This window comes from Procambarus clarkii, chromosome 62 (genome assembly GCF_040958095.1).
Source record: "Procambarus clarkii isolate CNS0578487 chromosome 62, FALCON_Pclarkii_2.0, whole genome shotgun sequence".
NCBI lineage: Eukaryota > Metazoa > Arthropoda > Malacostraca > Decapoda > Cambaridae > Procambarus > Procambarus clarkii.
Window position 1 is genome coordinate 17,036,451 of NC_091211.1, and position 27,087 is coordinate 17,063,537.

The following is a 27,087-nucleotide window of genomic DNA, read 5'->3' on the forward strand; positions in this document are numbered from 1 at the left end:
ATATAAAATTGATAGTCTGTCCAATGCAGATAGTGTCCTAGACCATGAAGAACCTGCATTGTTGTACATATTTTGTTCAGTACATATCTCTTAGGGAAATACATTGCGAGCATTTCTACTCTATTATTGAACTTGATTAAATTAACAAATCCACAAGGGCCGTGATGAGGGTTCGAACCTACGTCCAGGATGATCCCAGGTGCTCCTCAGTCGATTGCGCCACAACCCTTGTGGATTTGTTCATTTGATGTATCACGCTATTGTGATTGTGTGTTATATTCAGCAAAGGTAATCATCATAACTATATTCACAAGCAAAAAGAAGAAAAGATCTAGATTCATGGAGGTTTAGAGTTTGTCCACGTCTATACTACTTTCACTACCACTGTAATCACTACCATGACTTTCAACTCCATTAGCTTCAAAATGAGATCCAGAATATCTTAAACCTGCTCTTTAAAATTTAAAATTGTTCAAAACCCCAAAGCCAAAATCCAACTGCTGTATGCACTTTTGAACAGATTCAATATGCTCATATATCATGCTCAAAGATAACGTAAGACTAGCAAGTAGTTACTATATTGTACTGTATACATTTTTGTCATCTACATACAGATTATAGTAAATAGCTTATATAGAAAAAAGGTAAAAAAGCAGCATAGTTTATCAAAACTTTATTTTCTAAAGACCTAATTAAATCAGTCGCAGCCATATAAAGTAACAGTTAAATTCAAAGTTACACACGAAAAGAAAAACAAATTAAAATATAAAGCACAAAAGTAACTACATAGCTGTGATAAAATATACAATAATAAATAACTCGGATGCACTTTCCCTAGCATCCTGGAGTTCATGGTATAGTACAATTAAATTCAAATGGTTTATATATCAACGAGTGGAAAAATTCCTCCTACTTCCACAGCTTTTTGATAGACATATTCTTTTCACTATCTTTCTGCATCACTTTGGCAACAGCCATCTCAAAGTCTTCTTGAGTAACATGAACACGACGCTCTCGCAAAGCATACATTCCGGCCTCTGTACACACACCCTTCACCTCGGCTCCTGATGCTCCAGGCATCATCTCTGCAATCTTACGCAAGTTTATTCCTCTCGTGAGGTTCATCTTACGAGAATGAATCTGAAAGGTTCATAAACAAGGTAAGACAATATTATACATTACAGTATATATATTTATTAATATTACTGTACTTTTGATTAACTGCAATGCTGTATGTTCTGTTTCAAAGAAAAGATAAGCAATCTATAAAGAACAGATAATCTCTGGTACCGTCTCATTAATACTGGTTTTTCAAACCCTGACAAGTTCCTCCCTGGCTTTATAGACAATCCAAACTTTCTGGAGCAGACATTTCTACACTCACATGTACAAACAAGATGTAAGAAATGCCACTACCACTAATGTACAGTACTGGTATTTAGCTTCAGGCGAATGAATAAACTAACCTTGAGAATGTCTAGCCTGGCTTCTTCATTTGGAGCAGGGAATTCAATCTTTCGGTCAATGCGTCCAGGGCGTAAGAGGGCAGGATCCAATATATCAATGCGATTTGTGGCCATAATCACCTGTTTTGAAACAAATGTGATCGATGATTTACATAAATTATATTGATAAGCAAATCATATAACATTAACACTTGAGATCAACTAGAGGCATTTATTTCTACAGTCAAAGCTACCATATTTTGCTCTTGAAAGGATTATAATTAACAATGGTATACTGTAATTCAAAGGATTTTCATATATAAATAAAAAAAATGTTTAACACATTGCACATGGATTACCTAAGAAAAACAACAATGATTAAATAAATTATTAAAAATATAATTTCTGGGACTGTTACAGACCATAGCTAATGAACTCATATTTGCTAATTATACCATTCATTCATACCTTGATGTTCTTTGTAGCCTCAAAGCCATCTAACTGGTTAAGCAATTCCAACATTGTTCGCTGTACTTCAGAATCACCACCACTGCCAGACTCGATGCGTGAAGATCCAATAGAGTCAATTTCATCCATAAAGATAATGGAGGGGGCATGCTCACGGGCCATCACAAACAATTCCCTAACCATTCTTGAACCTTCACCAATAAACTTCTGAACCAGCTCTGAGCCCGAGACACGGATGAATGTACAGTCTGTGTGGTGGGCTACTGCTCGGGCAAGCAGAGTTTTACCTGAAACCATGTATGATTGAGCATTATTGAGAATAATATTAAGAATAATGAGTTTCTAAAGTTTATCCCTACACTAGTACAGTATTTTACAGTACTGAACTGTTAAATGAGCATTTCACTTGTTGGATGAAACATCTGCAGAAAATTTTGAATACAATATTTTGCCATTTTTGGTAATCTAATTAGCATATTATATAATTTGTTTGTTCATTTTTGTTTATAATTTTGGTAGTACAATACAGTACAATGTATTTAGTACACATTCCTCTGCCACGATGGAAACTAGACCTTTTTGGGAGATGATTAATGGATGACTAGTGACTTATAAAATCTTAACACTTCATCATAGGTTGTGCTAATAAATATGTAGTTCTTGTATAAAGATAATTTTTCCACATAATATTCACAAGTACTTAGAATTTTCTGTGGCTGAGAGATTGTCATAAGTTTAACCAGTTAAATCAACATACTGAATAGTACTGTATACAACACCCTACAAAATTTGGACTTCCACCAAGAATTCCTTTTAACAGATAATATCCATCCACTGGATAGGTCTAATCCAAAATTTGTATTTTTTAGAAAAAATCAAATGGGGTCTCAGATGGGAATTTGTTGAAATCAAGGGTGTCAGCTCATTGCATAATTTCAATCGCAACATCTTTTGTTCCTATTTTACTAAACATGCTCTTTTAACAGTAAAGATTAAAACAATCCATTTATATTTTAGAAATGTTTTACTGTGTTTGAAATGTTCTAAAACTACAAGAGGGCTTATTAAGGCATAATTTTTTTGTGGTATCCAGACTTACAGTGAGGGCACTTGTACAAACCATTTTATTTTCCTTCAGTGGGCATGATCGGACCTCTCATTAACCATGCATTTTCACCGACTTTTCTTTGGATATATAATTATTTGCAAGTTGAAGCCATGTTATCCGACATCTTTACAACTCGAGTCAAAACTTGATTTTCAATTTATATTTTAATAAATAAGTAAATAAAGAAATGATTACTAACTTACCTGTCCCTGGAGGTCCATATAGTAACACACCCTTAGGTTGTGCAATTCCAAGGGCATCAAAAAGCTCTGGATGTTTGACGGGTAGTTCTATAACTTCTTTGATCTCCTTGATTTGCTTGTCAAGGCCACCAACCATTTCATAGGTTGAATCGGGTACCTTCTCTACCATCATGAGACTCACCAATGGATCAACCTAGTGGGGATGGTTATCTCAGTCATCAGATACACATTAAAAATGACTAACTGACATGAAGGATATACATACAGCCAATACTTAAAAAAAAATTCCAGAACATATGTAAGACAATTGTAAAAAATATTTATGACAATGTACCTAAGAAAAAGCAATGCCTGTGACTTGGATTTATACGAGGGGGGTAAAGGACACAGTCACATAATATGAAACTTAGATGTAAGTTCAAAATATATACCTTATTGGGTAGAATTTTATGCAGAGTATAAGAATCATTACGGAGTGCCACTCTAGCATTGGCCGTGACCTGGTTGATGTCTATGTTCTTATCCAGATCAACAACAAACTTGCCCTCAGGATGAACCTTCACCAATACTTTTTTCTTGTCCATCGGCTTAACTACCTCTCCAACATAGGAGCCCTGTTCCTGTAACAACTGCAATTCCTCACGAAGCAGGCGAACTGTTTAACCACAAAAAACTCACTTTAGCGTTATGAATAGCGGTAAATTTTTCATGATTAGAAAATTATATTATTCATGTAAATTAGATAAAAGTATTTACTAAAATATAATGTACTACAATTACTTGTTATTTTACCTGAAAAAAGACAATTGGATTTTTTATATAAAGATTGCTTAAAATCAATATTAAAAGTTATAACCTCATGCCAGTCTGGTCTGCTCTTATATACAGGCACTTTACACATGAAATGATGTAGCCACATGTTTTATGTAAACATGAGACTGGGAGGCAATAGATCTGACAATGTAGACTTCATATTAACCCTACATTGTCTGATCTGATAATGAATTATATCTGTAAATCTAGTATAGATGATGACAATTATTTCTCATCAGAAACTCCTACCAAATCTGTACACTATCTCACTAACACTAATAAGGAATACTCCATTATATGATCACCATGTGATCATTTAATGTGAATAAATCCCATGTTATGGAATGTGGAATTGGAGAACATAGACCCCATACAATCTATAAATTATGCAAGAAATCTTTAAAGAATTCTGACAAAGAAAGGGATCTACAGGTGGTTCTAGATAGAAAACTGTCACCGGAGGACCACATTAAGAATATTGTGCGAGGAGCCTATGCTACACTTTCTAACTTCAGAATGGCTTACATCCATTTCTCCATACATGGATGGAGAAATACTAAAGAAATTGTTCATGACTTTTGTTAGACCAAAGCTGGAATATGCAGCGGTTGTATGGTGCCCATATCTTAAGAAGCACATCAACAAACTGGAAAAGGTGCAAAGACATGCCACTAAGTAGCGCCCAGAACTGAAGAACAAGAGCTACGAGGAGAGGTTAGAGGTATTAAATATGCCAAAACTAGAAGATAGAAGAAAAAGAGGCAATATGATCACTACGTACAAAATAGTAACAGGAATCGATAAAATTGATAGGGAAGAATTCCTGAGACCTGGAACTTCAAGAACAAGAGGTCATAGATGTAAACTAACAAAACAAAACTGCCAGAGAAATATGAGAAAATTCACATTTATAAACAAAGTGGTAGACGGTTGGTACAAGTTAGGTGAGAAAGGTGATGGAGGCCAAAACCATCAGTAGTTTCAAAGCGCTACGTATATGACAGATTGCTGGGGAGATGGGACACCACGAGTGTAGCTCTCATCAATTACACTTAGGTAATTACCAGGCTAGCAATGTCGAACATAAACATTTACATTTTCATGAACTGCAACCTCACAAATTATTTTAGAGTACTGTATATAAAATTATATACTGCACTCTATACAAAAATAAATAAAACAAAAACAAAATATTAAATACAGTATGTCAGACACAGACAACATAAATTTATGGAATAAACTTAGAAAAATAAATCATCACTGCTCTTGTGGCAGTGTTAGTTGCCTAACCAGTCGATTGACAGCTGAGGCAGCACCAAGAGCCAGAGCTCAACCCTCCGTAAGCACAACTAAGTGAGTACTTGCCTTTAGCATTTAATTCATTGCGCTGAGCCTGTAGTCGTCTAAGGTCTTGCATTTTCTCCGATATAATAACCTGAAGGTTTTCCGTTTTGTGTGTGTAATATGGCTTGTAGCCCTCTCCTTTCTTGTTCTCCACCTCCATCTATTACAACAAACAAAACATAATAAATCACTAGCAAAAAATACAAGCTATTACATTATAAATATACTGATTAGACCTGTACTGAAATTATACTAATTACTGTATAACAAGGAACAAAGCTATTTGAATGTAATTAGGTTTTCAGTCACTGCATCAACCATGAGGCAGAAAAACATAGGCCATATATAGTTTTTTGTATGTTCTTGTGCAAGAGGAAATTATAAAAAGTGGCATCCAATTCAATAATATCCACAATTAGGATACTGCAATTATCAACAATGAGTACACATGCTTTATCAAAAATGAACCAAATCTTGCCTAACCTTTATCCCATTTTCTTACTTTCATGAGATTAAAATTAATCCTCCTCAGAATACCACCATCACATGTTCCACCTAATATATAGCTACTGCCTACCTTAACTAAATTTGAAAATAAAGTAAAATATTATCAAATGATGGCTGGACAGTTCAATTTCTATCACATAATTGTAGTTTTAGCATCAAATATAAATGCTTGCCTCAGAAAATACACCAATGTGAAACACCTTAAATTTTACTAGTTTTACTTCAAGATTTATCACTAAGACCAGGCTGAACAACCTATTGGACACCATCAAACTAGCCACCAGCACCATTACATTCACGAAGGAGCATCACCATTTCCCACATTATAACTGATACCCAGGTAGGGTATAATTAAAATGTGCGCAGGTACTACACACACACAACTGATTTCCTAATTACTGTATTACAAAATGACCAACATTCACCAACGAATATCTATAATGAGCCACAAACGGCTACTTGGTAAGGAACTGGTGGATAATACTGCTATTGGGTAAATAAATGGATACTGCTGCCACTGGGTAGAGAACTGGTGGATAAAGCTGCCACTGGGTAGAGAACTGGTGGATAAAGCTGCCACTGGGTAGAGAACTGGTGGATAAAGCTGGCACTAGGTAAAGAACTGTTGGATAAAGCTGCCACTGGGTAGATAACTGGTGGATAAAGCTGCCACTGGGTAGAGAACTGGTGGATAAAGCTGCCACTGGGTAGAGAACTGGTGGATAAAGCTGCCACTGAGTAGAGAACTGGTGGATAAAGCTGCCACTGGGTAGAGAACTGGTGGATAAAGCTGCCACTGGGTAGAGAACTGGTGGATAAAGCTGCCACTGGGTAGAGAACTGGTGGATAAAGCTGCCACTGAGTAGAGAACTGGTGGATAAAGCTGCCACTGGGTAGAGAACTGGTGGATAAAGCTGCCAGTGGGTAGAGAACTGGTGGATAAAGCTGCCAGTGGGTAGAAAACTGGTGGATAAAGCTGCCAGTGGGTAGAGAACTGGTGGATAAAGCTGCCACTGGTTAGAAAACTGGTGGCTAAAGCTGCCACCGGGTAGAGAACTGGTGGCTAAAGCTGCCACTGGGTAGATAACTGGTGGCTAAAGCTGCCACTGGGTAAAGAACTGGTGGATAAAGCTGCCACCGGGTAGATAACTGGTGGCTAAAGCTGCCACTGGGTAGAAAACTGGTGGCTAAAGCTGCCACTGGGTAAAGAACTGGTGGATAAAGCTGCCACTGGGTAGAGAACTGGTGGATAAAGCTGGTATAGGGAGTCACACAGCACCAGGCTCAGGACAGCGGCGCGCACGCCGTAACTCATCAAGCTCCTGGCACACAATTCATGCTTCCCACTCATCTCAAGTGACTGTTGCCGCCGCTGCTCACACCTTCTGGTGGTCAGGGACTAACAGGAGTTAGAATAGTGAGTGTTTACACGCAATTCCTGGAATATTAGCGAGAAGCAATGTTGTTTACCTTCTCCGCGGTCCCCATTTTGGCCTGTCACTGTTGAACGTCGACTTGTATTAATAATAATAATAAAATAATACTACTAATAAGGAACTCGTAAGGAAATTCATACAAAACAGTGTTTAAATTTATTTTAAATTATAATAAGTTTGCGTAATTAATAAGCAATAAAGATTTATATGTTTGTTAGAAAATAATGATGTCAATGTTTTGGTCTATACAATTTTAAGGTGCAACTAAAGCAAAAGTTTAAATTATCCATATTCAGCCAGTGGACATTACTGCAATTTAATATTAAATTCAAATGTTTTATTCATAAATTTTTGTACATTTATAGGTGGGTTACACAAATTTATGATAAATTATCATCTTCTAAAAGATGTGTTCTATAATGTGTCGCTGGCGAATGGGGCACTCTGGTAAACTTAAAGGCAACTCATATTATTAAAGACTTGGGGGTTAATTCATAATTCCGTGTGTCGGGGGATTGTTCTTAAAAGATTTTCCTATTATGCACCCTCAAAATAACGTAAATTTTAGGGGGTTGACAAATGTTAATCTTCTTGTTTTATGAGCTGTTCACTTGAGACAGTTAAGCAAGTCCCAGCTGTGGCTTACGGGCTCACCATAGCCCGTGTTACCTGGAACTTTTTGTTTTAGGTAACAAATCTTTAACAACAACAACCCAGCTGTGTCTGGGTACAAGTGACAGGATGAACAACCCAGCGGGTTTTCTTCCTATTGAGTGGCGCTGCCCAATAAACTCGCTCTTCGAATCAAAATTAAAAAAAAGTATCAACAAGCTGACTAACTCCTAGGTAACTATCTACTGCTGGGTGAACTGGTGCGTCAGGTGATAGGAAACACACCCAATCATTACAAGGGGCAATAGCTTAATTTTAAAACTCAACTAATTAAGCCACAATACAGCACAGGAAAACGGGAGAGGCCTTTTTTCACTCTCTGTGTGGAATCGCCGAACCCGTAAATACCATTAAAAACATTAGTTCAGTTTAAAATTCATCTGGAAAAGATCTTCAGGAACAATGGAGAACCTTTGACAAAGTAACAACTTAATTCATGTCCCTGTCCACTAAGGATGCACCTCACACGACATAGTTGTGTACCTAAGCCTGTTTTTTTTTAACTAAATAAAACAATTTCTGTTTAGCAAGTCATAATGTACACATAGAAATTACCAGTTGATTGCTAAAGAAGTTTTACCAGTTGCTTGACAGTTAAGAGGCGGGACCAAAGAGCCAAAGTTCAACCCCCTCAACCACAACTAGGAGAATATAACTAGATGAGTACATAGGTACGTACACAGAAGTGACGTACTGTATTCTATATGACGGATTACAGAGAATATCTATAAGTTCATCTAATAATCCCATCTCACTGGATGGTTGGTCATACGTGTAATCAATGTAAAATATGGCACATAGGTATTATATATCACATTATACAATGATATATAAATTGTATATATATTTATACATTATATAAATTATATGGGTCATGCACTTGCACCAGAGGTGGTACCCCTTCTAGGTTTTAATTATATATTATTAAAAAATAATAATATATTGTGATTGCCTTGTGTATGGTGCGAAGAATCCGGATAGGCCAGTGTTTGTTCGTGTAGGCCAGTGGACGATGAGACTGTGACGGGGTAGGGTGACACTCCGGTTCTCCTCCTTCCTCTTACATTCCTTCCTCGTCAGTGCTCGTCTCGCCTCCTTGAAGATGCCATCAAGATCTGAAGACATCCTCCAAGGGTTTAAGATGTATCCTTTGTGTATGCGGGGAGAAGAGGCGGGTATGGTGGCGTGCGGGGGGCCAGGGCTTGGTTGCTAGGGGAGACGCGGTAAACACACACACTTGTGTATGAACCCGGCTCTGGCCACTACTACTATGTGTGCGTCATATATGTGCATCATATGTAGCTCCTTAGTATGCTGTAATAATGATCTTAAAGATGTACGATCTTAAAGATATATGCTCTTAACGATATAGATCTTATAAGCTAGCATATAGCTAATGTGTGAACTTCAGAGCTTTGTCTTCCTAAGTTTTGTTGAAGTTTAGGAGCTGGTTATGTATTTTATATTGTAAGTAAAGTTAAGCTAATTTAATATAAAGTAAATATAGCTTAAATAATTTTTATGGCAAAATAGTAAGATAACAATATTATTCACAATTGACTTGAGAACAGGACAGTCCGAAACGTCGTCGTCCCTTCACCTTCTAGTGTGTGGTCTGGTCAACATAACAATATTATTGTTATTTAGACGGGTTTGGCACACTGGTGTTCAGTATGGTATGTTTTCCCGGAGTGTAGAGGACTCCGGTGTTGAAGTTTTGAACAGGAAGCCTGATAGACTTATTGAGGTCACTAAAGTCCAGGATTTGTCATAGTTGTTTATTTTTATTGAAACTTCGTTGAGCTCCCATTATTGATTGCAGTCTGATATGTCATTGTGTGTTTGTGGGAGTTATTTTCTCTTTAGATACTATATTAAATTATACATTTAAGATATGATTGTGATCTTAACATATGGAACAGAAATTGGATGAACCTTCGAGATGCTGACACCGGCAAAGTTCTCTGGCAGGGCACAGATGATTTGTAAGTTTAATATTTTAGTCGTGTTTTAGTGCTTAAGTTTATTATATACAGTATTCAGTTGAAGCATTTATACTGTATTGATTTTACATTGCCATTATCTTGAGAAATATTTATATTTATTTTCCTAGCCACAAATATTTTGATGCCCCTGCTCATTCAGGTCATCCCATGTCAAATTGTCACGTTTTCCAACCCGGCCATCTCAGATTTGCATGAAATTTAGTAGGATATTAGAGTACATGAAGTAACATATACACCCAAAATTTCAATATAGCAAAATACCTGTACAGCACCTTGCTGTACGAAAATCAAAATGGATAATTTTTGTACTGCAGGGTTGCCAATGTGATCAAAATTACAAAATTTTTGTTTACAAGCTCAACAAAAAGAATTGTAACATTGCTGCTAATTGAGATAGAGACTTCATGCTGGGCTTGTTTTGATGCCAAGGAAACATTGTTTTCATTATAAACTACTGTACATGAAATATTTCATTTCAAGATCACTTGACATGACCTTTGATCTTGAATATATAAAAAAGTATATCTTTAATTTTAATTTTTTTTTTGGGGGGGAGGGGGGGGAACTCATTGGTATAGGTTTCATTTGGGGATAACTTTGGGAACAGGAGTAAAAAGAAAATGTAACTTTCTTGTTAAGAGCTCCCCCTTCTCTATGGTTTGGGTCCAGGTGCGGTGAGGTCATGCATGGTACTCTTCTCTAGCGACTGGGTAGTTGCTCAGTGCTTGGTGGTTCAGGTCTTCCTTTCCTGTCCAGAGGTAGTTATTACTTGTTCCTTACAATTGGTAGGTATTTTTTTTTTATAGAGAATCTCTTGAGGTGATTTCGGGGCTTAGCGTCCTTGCGGCCCGGTCCTCGGCTAGGCCTCCTTTTGTTACACCCCCCCCCCCCAGGAAGCAGCCTGTAGCAGCTGTCTAACACCTAGGTACCTATTTATTGCTAGGTGAACAGGAGTATCAGGGTGAAAGAATTTTTTTGCTCATTTGTATCCGCCTCCACTGGGGATCGAACCCGGAACCTCAAGACTACTAATCCGAAGCGCCGTCCACTCAGCTGTCAGACGCACTATCCTGACCAGAATCAGGCCTATCCTGATTCTACAAAATGCTGTGGTGGGCTGATTTAAATTCAAATGGTAATCTGGCAAATTGCAATATTTTATTGTTAACATTAAATACAGTTTTCTCCTTTGACTTTGGCCCTAAAGAAATTTGATGATAACCAGATAACAAATGCAGTAGGTAAAAATGTTTTGTATCCCATATTTGAGACAATGTTTCTTGTATATCAAGCAGTGGGTAAGCCTTTTGTCTCGTTATTGACTCAATGAAAACCTCACCTCGGTTTTCTTTTTTCTTATGAATACATACAAGAGGTGAATTCCATTCAGATGAAGCTACATCAATTATCCCATATTTCTACAGTTTCTCAACTTTATCTTAAACTTCTATCTGGCTAGCTACAGAAATGTTGCATGCTTTGGTATAAACAAAAGCCATGACACCCTTAACCAGTTGCTGGCAGTCTCCACGGTTGCAACCCTCAAGTGTTGACCAACTCAAAGGTACCTATTTACTGTTAAGTGATCTGAGACATGGTGTAAAACAGTCCCCAAATTATCTTGTCATGGCTGGGACTCAAACCCAGGACCATATGGCTATGAGCCAGCTGTGTTAACCACTGTATTACAGGTTATTCCTGTAATAAAGTTATTCTACAGTGTGCGTTCACAGCCTTTAACGGTAGGTATGTCTCTGGAAACTTGCTCTTGGTATGTCTATGGGACCCAAATGCCTCATTGTTCCTAACCACCAGTAAATTTCCTGTTTTATTTTCCTTGTTCATGCTCTTACTTTTAAAAAGGTCTTAATCACACTGGAGTTGTTCTTAATGGTTTACCTTTACCTACTTATTTACTCATCTCTTCAAAATTGAATTACAAATCCATGAGATTCTATAATGTCTAATCCTAAGTGTGCTTGACTCACAAACAATTTGCATTACCCAACAGATAGAGAAAGGTCACTGGGTTGATAAGTCAATAACCAGGACACTAATAAATGTAAACAACTAATAATTAGTGTACTGTGCAGTGTGTGTTAAGGGTAGATAAACTACCATTATGAGGTCCAATACAATACAAAGAGAATGCACAATACTGGAGTGTTACTCTGCTTGCTCAGCATTTGCTTTGATGGGTTAGTGCTAGAGGTGACATAATAGCAATACTACTAGTGCTGTATAATGAGACTGACTCCAGTGTCAATGGATTGATTTTTAGCTAATTAATCAAACATGCAAGTTTATTTGCATTTTATTATAGGTATTGTACCTAAATACAGTACATTGTAATTGCTGAAACCACTTATTAATCAGAGTACTGTTTTCAGCACCAATCCAGAAGTGGAACACGAAGCTCGAGTTCCCAGGAAAATCCTGAAGTGTCGAGCAGTTTCTCGAGAAATATCTTTTTCCTCAGTACATGCTATGGAAAAGTTTAGGCTTGAACAGCGAGTTTACTTCAAGGTAAATGTGATATAAATATTGTCAGCATGGGTGCCGCACATGAGTAGATGAATTAAGAACTTTTGCAACCTTTTCTTGCTCAGTACTGTACCTGTATTCTCAGTTTCTACAGTGCTTACTTTGCAGGATTTTCCTTTTGTATTTTTAACTCTGCTATATCCTATGAACACTTATTTCTTTAATCTGTAGTGACTTTTCTATTGCTTCCTAAGGCAATTATATCATACTTCATCTTTTTCTCTCTGGAAAAATCGATCTTACTCTCATCTGTATAAACATTTAACTTTGAATCATACTGTATGTATTATTTAATTTTAGCACTATAGCTGGCAGCTCACACGAGTTCACAGGTGTGCATCACTCTAGTGGTGTCTTACAATCCTGATCAGTCTTTCTAGTTACAATATACTGTATAGTTTTCATAACATAATGTTTTGTTCTAACTAGATGTTTTATATTTTTATGATAAGATGGTATGGTCCTTTCAACACCAACTATTTTTTTGTTACTTCATTCACCCGGACCATGACCACCTCGAATATATTCATTCCTATCTTAAATCAAAGTGTGTTTTAATTCCAGGATCGCATGCTTGAGGAATGGTTTTTTGAATTTGGTAGTGTAATTCCAAACTCAACAAATACTTGGCAGAGCTTGATTGAGGCTGCACCAGAATCACAAATGATGCCAGCCCAAGTGTTAAGGTACACATTAGAGTATCCTTGGCAAATATGTGTAAATAACTAAGGAAGAGCAAATGTGTGTGTGTTTGTGTACTTGTCTATTTATGTTTGCAGGGAACATAAATGGTGTTTGTGTATGTGTAAATAGTGCCAATGTTTGTGTATGTACTCGTCTATTTATGTTTGCAGGGAATGAGTTCTTTCTCCTGGGTCCTGCTCATTAACCCAGTAGGTCTGGCCTCCTGTACCTTTCCTCTATTCTCTTTACTATTTTCTTCTCCTTTCCTTTGTATATCCTTTCTATTTTCAGAGTTGCTCTATATACATAAACCTGGTTTCTTCCTGACTCTTGAAATGGACATTTCTACTTAGAATCTCCTTTTCAGGTCTTAAATTTTTCAGTAACCTTCTACATAAAGTGGATACTTGTTACTGTTATGCTTTCTTAGTTTGTAGTCTCTGCCTTCTCTATCACATTCAACATCAATTAATTTATTGTTTCTTAGAAAGAGTATTTGACCGCCCTGTTCTCTTCCCCTATCCCATGTTTTCCTTAAGGAATAGTGTTCCATTTCTTCCCCCCATTTTTTTTGTATAAACTATTTGTTATTTAGATCCCTTAGAAGTGGTGTATACTGCATTTACCTTGCTAGTGATTCAGCCCATCCTCTCGAGCATCCACAATGTCACTAAATTGAAATACTAAATTGTCCAAACTTAACCCAACCAAGCGCTCACGAAAAGAAAATGGGACATCAATTTTGCGAGCTGCTGTGATTTTGGGTACAGTACATCAGTTTTTGGCTTTTAGAAAATTTATTTACCAAATTGTTTTTTGACTGAATTATTCTTGTAATTTTTTTGTATTGTATTATTCGAGAGGATGGGTTGAATAATTAGACTTTCCAGAAGCCATGCTACTGCCATGGTTTATGTATTGTTGAGTTTTGCATGTCTTTTTCACCTTCGTTTCCCCTCTTTCTTATCACAAGGAATTCTCCACAATTTGTCTTTGTTCTATGTGTGAGTAAAGTAGAAAATATTTGATTTTGTGATTGAAGTACAGTAGTTATTTTTTTATCACTTATCAATACAGTTCAATAATAAAAATGATACACCTTGTAAATAAATATTGCAAAATAATATTACTGCAATGTGATCCAGGCAGTCAGATGCTTGTATTGTTAATACAATAGTAACATTAATGAGAACTGGCAAGAAGCTATGAATATTATTGCTTTGTAAGCAATTTAATATTATTACCTACAACACACAACCCTGGCCCCTTTAATTCTAACAAGAATATTGTTTTCAGCGGGAATGTTGTAATAGAGACCAAATTCTTTGACGATGACCTGTTGGTGTCCACATCAAAAGTTCGTCTCTTTTACGTCTGATGCAGCGAGAGCTTCACCTCGGACTAACGTCTGCAGACAATCCAGGCATTCAACAGCCTGCTGTAAATGATGATGATCATAACAACTACTTGAAGTTTGTTCAACTTTTATAGGTCTTTCTACTCACATATCTTAACACTTTCATCAGATTTGAATATTGTTTTGTTGTCCAGACAGCTTTACTATCACTATTTTGGATTAGGGAAAGGTGGTCTTTTTGTCAGTCATATGTACAAGTTATATAAGCATTTATCATCATTTTTAATGTATTTTAACAATGTGTACCACATTTGAGATGATAATCAGTTGGACAAGAAGATTAACTTGGTCGTCTTCTATTAATCTAGCATAATAACCGGCACTGCATGTATTGCAGAGATAATACAAATTAGAGAAGCCACTTCTTTAGGGTTTTTTGGTAGTTTTGTTCCATCAAAAGCATCATGTTTGTCTGCTATTACCACATTGAAATGAACTAGTAGCAGCTCATTAATAATAAGAATATAAATGCCATTGACACCAACTTCAGCTGGTATGTATTGTAATTGTGTGGAGAGTTTGTATGAGCCATCATGTACAACGAAGTAAAAATAGCATGCAAAACTAGAATTTGAGATGTGTAAGATTGAAAGTTGATTTTTCTATATGTTTCCATTTCCTAAACATTAACACTTAATTAAGCAATAGAGGTTTTAATATAATAAGATCAAGTTAAATTACTTTCTTGTTGGAATCATTTGTTGTGGTTCTTAATACCACGCACATGTGAAGTACAGTACTGTACTTTAATGGGCTGGTGCCAGTTCAAATTTGGGTACAGAATACAACATGGTATCTGAATACTTTGTGGCAGTTCCGATTAAAAGCTTCTGGGAATATGACAATACAATAGTCCCCAGAAATAGGGAGGAGAATACTTTGATTTTACACAGATTTTATTAAAAGAAATCACAGTTTAAGGATTTGTAATTTACACTGACCAAATCTTTGTTAGTTAAATACAATACTGCACTGTACAGAATTTAAAACGGTTATCAGTTACATGTGGCCAACATTGGAATGTGTGTAAGTTTGTATGCCATCAAGTTATCAGTATGAATTTTATAAAAAAAATTTATTATTAATGGCTTTAAATAGATAAATAGTGAATTTCATGTAAAGTTTTAATCTAAAAGTATATTTTTTGGGGAGAAAGGTCTTGCAGGCATCACACAACCAGTGAGAATTGAATCTCTCTCTCTGCAGTTAAATAATTTTGTATAATGTGGGTTAATTAACCATAAAGTTTGACAATAAAATATTCTGTTTATCTATGTTGTACTAGAAGGGTACCCGGCAGTACTTAGGATAGTTTGCCCCCCCCCTCCCCCCCCGAACCATCCTCCCGTCTTCTTTCTCTCCTCCCCTCTCTCTCCTGCTCTCCTGCTCTCCATCTTTCCCCACCCCTGACCCCTTTCCACCTGTTCCTGCCCCTCCCCATGTCACCCACTCCCTCCTATTTCCTCCATTTGTTCACCTACTCCTTACCCTCTCTCTTCCCCTCCCCCCTCTCCATCTCCCTATCCTCCCACCTTTTCCCTCTTATTCTCCCTATTGGTACTTCCTTGTCTAGTCTCCAGCCTCGAACAGACAAACATTGCCATTTAATACTGAATTCACCTTCACATTTAAGTGAAGAGTGTGAAGGTGACTTGACCAACCACCTTTCACTAATTTTGTCGCTGGAAGGTGGGAGGGGGTCACTATTCGGCCTTACCCTCTCTTTAATAGGACTAGCCTATGTCCATCCCATACCCCAAACCATTTTCCCTGCAAAGTTAGGTGAGGCTAGACCTAACCTCCATAGTTGGAGGCATCTGGACTCCATCTATGGACAGACAGACATTTTCTCTTATACTTTATAGATAGCTTTAATAAACCTTAAAATTTGCCAGTCCAGTACAGATATTCAGTTATGTATATTATATACAGTAATACAAACATTGGAATATATGCCATTTTGCCCGGTAAGATTGTTAACCAAAAGTTTGTGCAGTTCTTTCATGTACTTTCTTAAAAAATATGTTGCAGCATATTCTGGTCCTTGTACACGATTTACAAAAGTTGGAGTTCATTACTATTTGGATGAAGGTGTGGTAGAATGTTTATTTATTTATTTATTTATTTATTTATATATATATACAAGAGTGCTTACATTCTTGTAAAGTCACTAGCACAGTATTTTGGGCAGGACCTTAATCCTGATTTTCCCCTGAATACGACCCGTCAAATCGTTTAACAACCAGGTACTCATTCACTGCTGGGTGAACAGAAGCTACAGTTAAGGATTGGCACCCGGTCAATCCTCCCTGGCCAGGATACAAACCCAGGCCAAAGTACCCGCGAAGCGCCGGGCGAGTATTTTACCACCGCACCACGGGGACTGCTCAATATTGAAGGTGCAGAGAAAGTGTCCTCAATGTCAGTCATAGATACTTCTGTGTGTACTTATTTATATTGGAAAAAGATGACCCTTGCTAAGTCTGTAGAATGGTTCACTTTTCCTTTATGAACTTTGAGGTACCTGTCAAAGTAATTTATCTGGGTTATACTTTTAATTCTGTCCATTGTTACCCTGTGGTTACCTTGCGATGATTTCGGGGCTCAACATCCACAAAGCCCGGTCCCCAACGAGGTCTCCATGAAGGCTTGTTCAGGTGGTAGAAAATGTTGAAGGAATTATCTAAATTTTGATCGATTAAACACAAAGGCAACTTTAAATTATACTCCTAAATAATGAGGCACATTTAAACAATGATTCCATTTGATTGCTGGCTTTGGAACTTCTTTATGTTGGGGAATTTTATTAAGGGATCATTTGGCTAGTTCAGATGTGGTGGACTCGGATGATAACACTAGTCTACGGCCAAAATGCTTCTGAACCAAATGACTAATTCTGGGTCACTGAGAATAGAAATTATTTTTAAAATTGTTAATTAGCTCTAGTTTCTTCCAAGATGAATCTTAAAGCTGTTTGGCTGCATAATGCGAGTGTTTTGCCATCAATTCCATTGGGTTATGCCACCCTAAGGTTCACCTTATGACAACATGAAGGAGCTTTTGAGGGATAAATGATCAACATCAGTGACAGCTCTGTGGCGACTTGAAGGCAGGTTGTTGCTCTTGTGATGGGTCAGTAGGGTGGATTCACAAACATACAGTACTGTACTGCTGCTTTCTTTGAGTGGGATAGTCGTGCGAGAGACTCCCACACTGTCACTCCGTCCATCATTGGAAACTGGGAGAAATGTTTTCAGCATCCACCACTTGTTGAATCAAGCAAGATTGTTACCGCCCTTGTTCATAAAACAATAGCTAATCAGCAATTTTAATTATTATATTTGAATTAAGCCCATCAAAATGCGTGATAAACAGCCATATTCTTCTCGGAAGCAGACAACTTAAAAAATACCTGTTGACCAGTGTAAGTAGCCAGATACCATGTTTCTGTAGTTTTAAATAAGTAAATAAAAACAAATGAATTGAGACATTAATTAAAGATTTAATAATACAGTAAATAATTAATAATTCCTGGCAAAAGGCAAATACAGCCAGTCTTACTCCAACCTCCTTTTTCTTGCCTCTTGTTCCCTTCACACTGCTTTTCACTTTTCTATATTTATTGCTGATTATTGGTAGTTTGTTGATTGTGCCTTCCACGATGAGTTACATTGCTGCTTTTGTCCAAGCACTGAATTTAATCATTATTATAGGTACAATATTGTGAATACAAAACTTTTCGTACAATATATTTGCATATGTGCTATAGAAACATTTGTCAGCATGATATATGTAAAATTGAATGGAGCAAAAATGTGATAAATATGTTATACAGGTATACAAAAAGTTATAGGACTATTTGTGTGTGCATTTATTTAAAAGGATTTGAGAATACTCCCTTTATAGTAAGATAGGGTATGACATTTTATAAAACAAATGCATTAACTGGGCTGTTCAATCACTGACCTTCAACTATTTAATATATGTTGACTGGCTGTAACAAGGGTATTAAACACATAATCAATCATCATCACTTTTATTATTTTTATTATTATTAACATTTACAACATTATATTTTATATGCCATATTCCACAAATATTGTGCATGTGAACAGCTCCACATCCTTTAATTGCAGAAATGAAATGCATCGCTTAAAAGTGGGCTGCTGGCTTGCCTGAAGTAATTAGCGTGAGGATGTGGTAAGGTAGTTGTTACCTCATTAAGTACAGCATTAAGCACTGTATCTAGAATGAACATATGAGGCTTGGAGGAAAAAAAGTGAGGTAGCCTATTGTGAAGAATGATCACACGTAAAAAACACGAGTTATTTATAGATGACATTAAATTTACATCACCTTTCATGAACATGTTTGTGATCAGTAATAAAAATGGCATTGCAACGTGATTAAATTGCAATCAATATCACCTACCGGTATATTAAGCTGGCCATACAGTGCCCCTGTGTAGTAACTTTTTTTAGTACTAGCATTGGATTTTTTAATTTTCAATGTTGTGATAATCACTTCAAGTGATTTCATAGTTTGTGAAGCCTAGGTCACTACAGTATATATGCATAAAATAGACACAGGGAATGCCATAGCAGTCATCACTAAAATATGAAATAAAAAGGTTTGATATATTCTAGTCATGTGTATTTTTATTTGCATTTCCAGTTGTTTCAGTGAAGAACCAAGCAATATGTTGGTAGTAAAGAGAGTCATTGTTGATGTTCTGAGATGACAGAGAATTTCATGATGCCTTAACTCTTGTATTTCAAAAATGAATCGGCTTTTCGTGCTCATTAGTGTTTGTTCATTCTTCACATTTTTAATGTCTTTGGATAAATATACAGCATATACTGTGTGTATATATGTTTATATGTACTGTATATACATCTATATCTCAGTGTTTTACTTGGTTAAAATAACCGGTGAATTATATGGTAGGTGGAACCTGTGTGCCCAGAATTTAAGCTGTATAAATGCCATTTGAATCCACATGAAAGTTGCAACTTTTCATCTTTGTGGTTAACAGTTAGTAATTAAGAGTTGTGGCATTATTGCATTCTCATTCATCCCATTACCTGAAAACCGTAAGTGTTGAAAGTAGCACATTTTGACATTGTTATAGTCCATGCCTTATACCCTTGCGGATGTCACGTCGTGTGTTAGATTTCTGGGCAATTACAGGGTATTGATGGTACATATATTTTTATTTTGCGTGGTATATGAAATGTTTAATACCTTCTAAAATTTGTATACTTTATCGCATAAAAACTGTACTCTAATTGTTGAATATAAGTTAAATATTAGTTATCGGATTCCACTTAAGTGGAGTTGTCACCGTAAAGGAAAGTAAAATGTAGTATCATTTGTTTGTTGTTAATCTTGGGAGTTTCCACTTAACCACAATGTTTATTGTTAAGATTTGAGTTGCTAAAAACTACAAATTTCTCGCAAGTATTTTGTATATTTTGTATTTTGTGTATTTCTTATTTAAGTGGAGCTTTAATGTGTGTTTTGGTAGGTTATCACCATGCACAGGTTGGACAGTTGTGCCGTGTATACACTGTAGCTGTAGGTTTGAGCACTGGCTCTTATTGTAGTTTGAGGGTAAATTGTCTCTAATATTGAAGACTAAAGGTGTTGTATAACTGAAACTTGCAGATTTATCAAAAGTTTCTCAGATCAAACTTGTAGATGTAAATATACAGTATTTTAAGTGTCAATACTTTGAACAAAATATTGCACTTTAATCAAATAATGTGACCAAATACATTTTTAGAAACAAGTGGTATGAGGAAATTGTTCGTCATAATTCAGTAATTGCTTAGTGTTGTAAGAATACATCAGTATGGTCACAGGATAGCTTTAGCACAAGATATTTCAGTATAGTACTGCAATGCCATCTTTCAATATACTTACTGTGGCCATCGATATATATAGTGACTTAGCCAAGGTGCCTATGCCTGACTGAATGGAACTGCACTTAGGAATAATCACACGAGCAAAGCTTAGTACTGTATCACGTTTTCCTAAAGATTGAATTAGTACAACATATCTCTGTATTCGACAGTGTTTTAGATGTGAGATTAGGCTGTTATTTTTTAGCATATGTTTCAAGATGAAGATATTATTCGTGTACATTTATGTAGTCACACCAGGTTTAGTAAAGATTAGCTTTGATATTTTTTTTACCAACACTCATTTTTGTTTTTTATGTTCATAAGGTGAAATTTACAAATTAACAGTATTATCACAAGACACCAGAATATTCCATAACTTTGGCATTGTTGTGCATTGTATACACTTATGTTTGTATATTTTTATATATATCTTAATTTCGTTACTAGACCATCTTTTTGTCATTTACTTCTCTTGAAAAGGCAAAGTAACGAGAAATATGTGCCAACAACTTTCGTGATTTGTGTATATATTTTGAGAATACATTATGATTTAATTATTATATTTTCATTATTCTTGCATTTAGTTATGTCTCGTTGCATACATGTAATATTTTGAGACAGTCCAATTGAATATCATATCATATATGTAGATTTTACTACTAAATAGCCAGATTTATTATATTGATTATTCTGATGTGTTTTGTGCAATTAATATCATTGTTAAGCATATTACTACTAAAACTATGCTAAGAGATATAGTATAGTATAGTAATCACATTATTATGCACACCCTACTTTTGTTATCTCAAATCTATAAATACAAAACAATTTTAAAAACTGTAATCTACTTTCTGAATGTGATAACTTTGCCATAGAGTTATTATAAAAACTTCAAATGTCATGAAACTTTTACTGATTACATTCATAAGGATGAAAATGATTCTGCCAAATGACCAGCAGAGTTCTTCATTTATTATATACAGTATAAAGTATTTCGCATCAGGAGATACATGATCTTTCAAGAAAGATCGAGCTAGTCTTTCAAGAAAGGAGGAATATTGTTCTTTTTGTTAACCTTTTGGCCACCAAACTTTCCTTCATTCTCCCTCAAATTATTTATGAATTCTTTTGCTCACATATTTCTGGTGTCAGATTAGTTAACGAATATCCTTAATTCATTTTGAGCACAAGTATAAATAAGCTTCACACTGCATCAATTCCAAAAGGTGGGAAAGAATTTGAAGTAAGAAATCTTTCTTGAAGATATGATAGCATCTGTGTGTTTATCTGATGAAAATGGTAATTCATCTCTTTATTATTGTTTTGTAGTTTCATAGTTTTAGATTTTTTTTTTTTTAAAAGTGAAGCCATTAATCTGATATTTTGTTCGTGCAGATTCGTGTTCATGAATTCCGTCCATGGTAATGTAACCACAGATGCAAAATGCTGTATGGCTGATATTTAGAAGTTTTGTTAGTCAATCTGAAACTTGTCCGAATTAAGTTACCTTAAAGGCAATGAAAGGAAATGCAATAATAAGATGATGATGATGATGTAGAGCAGATGCATTAATGTAAAACAAAAATTAATTTAATTATAATTGATTTGATATAGGGCTCTTTAAAGATATTACAATAAATATATCATTATTTATGTTGAAGACATATTTAGAAAGTTGAATTGAGGCACTGGCATTGTGTTATTTGGGATTACTGTATAGTGATAGATAAACAATTACTGTACAGTACACTTGATGATGCACATTTGTCAAGTGCATGCAAATAGTAAATGTTCCAAAATATCTATAATTCATATACACCTTAAAAATTCAGTTACATATTTGACTTGTAAGTGCTGGATAATACAGTTCAAGAAACTTTATTGCATTAGATTGAAAGGTATGGCTTAAACTTTAGGACAATCTCACATTTCCAAGTGGTTCTCAGGCACTGTTAATGGACCAATTATTTTCTGGCATTTTTGTTATGTAAATATGGTTGCACTTCCGATATCAACAGACGGTGATACTTTGTGTGTATTTGTTACTAGTAATTATAGTGAGCATTATTAAATGGTTTTTTATTTCAATATTGTGGCTTGTCCAAAGGCTCATGTTTAAGTTTTGCATATTTTATGAGATTTTGCCATTTTTTAAGTGTTTTATAATCTACCAGTTCTTCATATTAGTTTGTGTATACATATTGTAGTACATAATTTGTTTTTTTTTGGTCTGTTTATCAGAAGGTTGCACAAAAGTTCTTATTTACCAAGTACAAGTGAAGGGAATGAACATTTGCTCATACTGTACAGTGGCAAGTGTATTTGTTGGAAGTTCCTGTGAGAATAGTTTCATAAAGTCAAATGGATTAATGTTATGTGCCGTGTTCACAGAATTTTCTCAAAAGACAATTCTGAGATATGATACCGAGTGATAAAACACTTTTAGATTACAGTACAGTATATGCATAGGCAATACCAAAACAAGCACACACACACAATTACACTTAGGTAACTACTCACACACACACACACACAGACTTCTGACTCCACATTATAAACGTTAAAGTTTACCAAAGGTATACATGTGTTCTTAATCATTGTAGCTGGAAAATCGGGTAATTCGTGGCATATCTGCTGTACCAAGTGTAATTTTATCTGATTGTATTGTCATGTCTCATGCAGTATTGATAAAAATATAATGTTTAATAAAAATAACATTTGAGAAATAAATAATTATTCACGTTTATTAACATTATTCTTCAAGTGTGGGAAATTTGAGAACCCATTTTTAAGAATACAGTAATAAGAATTATTTGCAGTTTCCATTTAAAGTACAGTATATTTAACAATGATACCAGTGTATGGATTTATTGTTGGTGTGTGCAGATATATATTTAATATTATCAAGTTACCTCTAGCTGTAGTATCTGGCAACTCATGTTAAGCAATCTACTTTTAAGTTCACATGATTATATATGACATACACAATAAACTCAGATTTATTGAGTATTTTCTTGCTGTTTGTTTATACCATTATTTTTATTACATTTTTACTTTTTTTTTTGTGGAAAGATTTTGATATCCAAGGAATGGTATCTGAACTAGGTACAGTCTCAAACTTCAGATGAATTTCTTTAGTCGGGCAAAAATGTTGATGCATCTGGAAATACAGTACTGTAATTATTTTGTCAACACTAAATATTTCTTATACCCTCATAATTGCACAATGATGTGCTGAAGTTAAACAAAAAATAATTAAAATTTTTTAGCAGCAGAATAACTAATAGGTCTGCTAAACAGACAAATTAATTACATTAAAGCATTTAACATTAGGAAGGCAAAAAGGGGCATCTTTTTCCTTTGATGGTTATTTCCCATTGCAGTATTTTTTCTGTTCACATTGGAGCTTGCTGAAATAACAATTCTCATGCAGACGAGGAGTCACAATAACGTGGCTGAAGTATGTTGACCAAACCGCGCACTAGAAAGTGAAGGGACGACGACGTTTCGGTCTGTCCTGGACCATTCTCAAGTCGATTGTGACTTGAGAATGGTCCAGGATAGACTGAAACATCGTCGTCCCTTCACTTTCTAGTGTGTGTTTTGGTCAACATAACGAGTCTTGTTTTTTTATAACCTTTTTTTTTCCTGCAATCGAAGACTGGCAGCTTCTTGAGTCTGGTAGATGTTTCAAATGATTTGGGTTTTTCTTGTATATGGTATGTAGAGTGTTTTGTAGCTGCCAGCACATTTATGTGACAAGTAAATGGATTCAAGAGTGATTCTCAGGTGAGGGGGCATACTTAAACAAAATTCATTCCTTATTTTATTTTTCCTGCTAAAATACTAAATTATTTTATCAATGATTGAGGACATGGATATAAATGAATAGGCAAATTGTGATTTTGGGTTAACACTGGTTAAGCTTTACAGTGAGCATGGATAGGAAACATAACTTAATTTGCAAATATTTTGAAATAGAACCTGCATATCTGCATCCTTTTAAAACTGTTTAAAAATGTAAATGAGTTCATATGGACAACTTAATTGGGGAAGGAAAAGGCTTTTATTATTTTGATACAACACAATATTGTGTGTTGAGGGCTGTTTGTAACAAAGTCAGCAAGCCATGAGGTGGGAATTATTGCTATTACAGTATATTAAATGCTAAAATGAGATTCCATATAAGACTAGACATACAGACATTCAAGATTCTCTCATTCCACATTAGCAATGTCTTTCTTGTGTTGTTCCTACCTTGCCCCAAGGAAGGTCCAAGATCTTCAAGAAGGCCTACTATTGTAAAAGTCTTTTTCCTCATAACATTTTTTCTCTCAAATGCTGTGCTCATGGATGGGTCTAAGTCTGTTGACAGTGTTGGTTACTCCATTGTTTTCTCTAATAAAACCTGTGAGCCATTTACCCCCAGAAACTAGCATCTTCACAAAGGAACATTATGTAAATTTGAATACTCTTCATCAGCTGCTTTTTCGAAGTCAATGCTATTTTGTCATTGTCATTGACTCACAGTGCCCTCATGATTCTGGCATCCCTTAAACCCTTTGTATTCTGTGGTGGTCGAAAATCCAATACTGTACTGTTATTTCATTTCTTATAAAAAATTTAATTTCTTAGCAAATATAAAACAGTAGAATTTTGCTGGGTTCTCAGTCATATTGGAGCTACAGTACCTTAATTCATCTTGCTTACACCACTGCTAAGGAGGCCATTCATCCTTGCCACATTTCATGGAAAGGGATGTCTTATTCAGAATTCTTCCCAGTCATTTATTTTGCAATTCACAACCATGGGCAGGATTGTTGGGCTGGCACTGCAAGTAACAAACTACATGCTCATAAAAGCAATTTTTCCCCTTGGCCTTCCTACTATTGCCATAATGGGTGATGAGAAACAACTCTGGCTAGTTTGCATATAAGTTACGCTCACTTAACTTAAGGGCACTTAATGGAACAGCATCCTTCTCCCATTTGTCTGAACTGCATTGCCCCACTTAGTCATGCACCTCCTCGTAGAATGTCACAATTTTCAGGATGATTGTGAAAAAACAATTTCATTTTTGTTCGTTTTGTTAATGGTTGATTGTTTTGATGATTGGTTAATTGATCAAAATGATTATAGTTCATTTTGCTTTCCAGATGTTCCTGTGGGTCACTTGCCTCTCAATAGAATCCTTGGTGAATTCGACAACACAAGACAGAACACGAAACAATGGGTATAAATTGGATAAGTTTAGATTTAGGAAGGACTTGGGTAAATACTGGTTCAGTAACAGGGTTGTTGATTTGTGGAACCAATTGCCACGTAACGTTGTGGAGGTGGAGTCCCTCGATTGTTTCAAGCGCGGGTTGGACAAGTATATGAGTGGGATTGGGTGGTTATAGATAGGAGCTGCCTCGTATGGGCCAATAGGCCTTCTGCAGTTACCTTTGTTCTTATGTTCTTATGTTCTTATGACACCTTTGATGTTGCTAACCTTATGTCCATTTGTTCTCATACATTGGCATCCCGAGTGATATTTAGTGCATTTTGAGTATCCCACATCATGGTGCTACATAGCCTTCATAGCTTGGTGCTTTCTTTTGATAAGTACAGGCACAGACAGACAGACAGAACTGCATTATTTGAATTTATAAATGGAACAGTCTTAAATGCTGAGCATTACTGCAGTTCACACATCTGCAGTTCAAAATCCAGTTGGAAAAAAATCATCAGGAAAATGGGATAAGCTGCTGGTTTCGTGTCCCTATCGAGACTACTAGAAGAATGGTGGCTTCCAGATAAATTCAGGTAAATTTCATTATTAAAGTAATGCTGTACAGTATATATTTTTCAGCTACAATCATTACAAGAATAGGATTATATAGGCATGAGCCCTGTCAGTATATATTAACCAATAATAGTATGATAACATTTTGGTTAAAAGATCATTCAGTATACCAGTATATAAACCTCACTACCAATACAGTACTAAGAAAAAGACTATGACTAAAATTAAAAAAAAAAATAATTTGACAGTTCAAATTCGGTATTCATTCCACTTAAACTACATGTTTATTCAAGTATGGAAACCTCATAATAAAATGCCCAGGATGATAGGAATGACAACTCTAGAAACAATATGATAGTTGATCTCATTAAGACATAAAACACTGAATAAGTTAGTCATCGGTAATCCAAACCACTTCTCCTAAAGGTCCAACATTTATTGATTTATTTATTTATACTGTATACAGCCAGGTACATTGGGTTTGTGAGAGTACATAACATTGGTGTACTTTCATTCTTACAAAGCCACTAACATGTATAGCATTTTGGGCAGAAATGTTACATTGCTAAGAAGAGGCAGTAATTTTAAGCTCCTTCCATAAAAAAAACATAAAGCTTCATGCAACCCATATAAGGCTACGAGATATTTTACTCAAATGGAAAAACCCACAGAACAGCCTTACCTAATTGTGTTTGTATGGGATGAGGTTCAGCTCTTTGGTCCTGCCTCTCATACTTTAATCAGCA

At 35.6% G+C, this 27,087-nt stretch overlaps 2 protein-coding genes across 2 annotated transcripts in view; one reads left to right on the top strand and one right to left on the bottom strand.

The window, feature by feature from the left end:
* LOC123766460 (uncharacterized) overlaps positions 1 to 7,410 on the bottom strand; it is a 37,403-nt gene extending 29,993 nt beyond the window's left edge. Inside the window, exons 1-7 of the mRNA XM_069308482.1 lie at positions 7,359 to 7,410; positions 5,403 to 5,541; positions 3,656 to 3,879; positions 3,225 to 3,417; positions 1,914 to 2,200; positions 1,467 to 1,586; positions 912 to 1,140 (exon numbers count right to left, since the gene is read on the bottom strand). Of these exons, the coding sequence (XP_069164583.1) occupies positions 912 to 1,140; positions 1,467 to 1,586; positions 1,914 to 2,200; positions 3,225 to 3,417; positions 3,656 to 3,879; positions 5,403 to 5,541; positions 7,359 to 7,376 (1,210 nt within the window). The 5' untranslated portion in view covers positions 7,377 to 7,410. The remainder of the gene's footprint in view (positions 1 to 911; positions 1,141 to 1,466; positions 1,587 to 1,913; positions 2,201 to 3,224; positions 3,418 to 3,655; positions 3,880 to 5,402; positions 5,542 to 7,358) is intronic.
* Positions 7,411 to 8,989: 1,579 nt separating this feature from the next.
* LOC123766461 (retinal rod rhodopsin-sensitive cGMP 3',5'-cyclic phosphodiesterase subunit delta) lies at positions 8,990 to 15,250 on the top strand. The gene is made up of 5 exons (XM_045755580.2): positions 8,990 to 9,139; positions 9,919 to 9,981; positions 12,393 to 12,528; positions 13,111 to 13,232; positions 14,527 to 15,250. The coding sequence occupies exons 1-5, from the start codon at positions 9,099 to 9,101 to the stop codon at positions 14,606 to 14,608; spliced, it is 444 nt and encodes a 147-aa protein (XP_045611536.1). The 5' UTR covers positions 8,990 to 9,098; the 3' UTR covers positions 14,609 to 15,250.
* Positions 15,251 to 27,087: the final 11,837 nt, after the last annotated feature.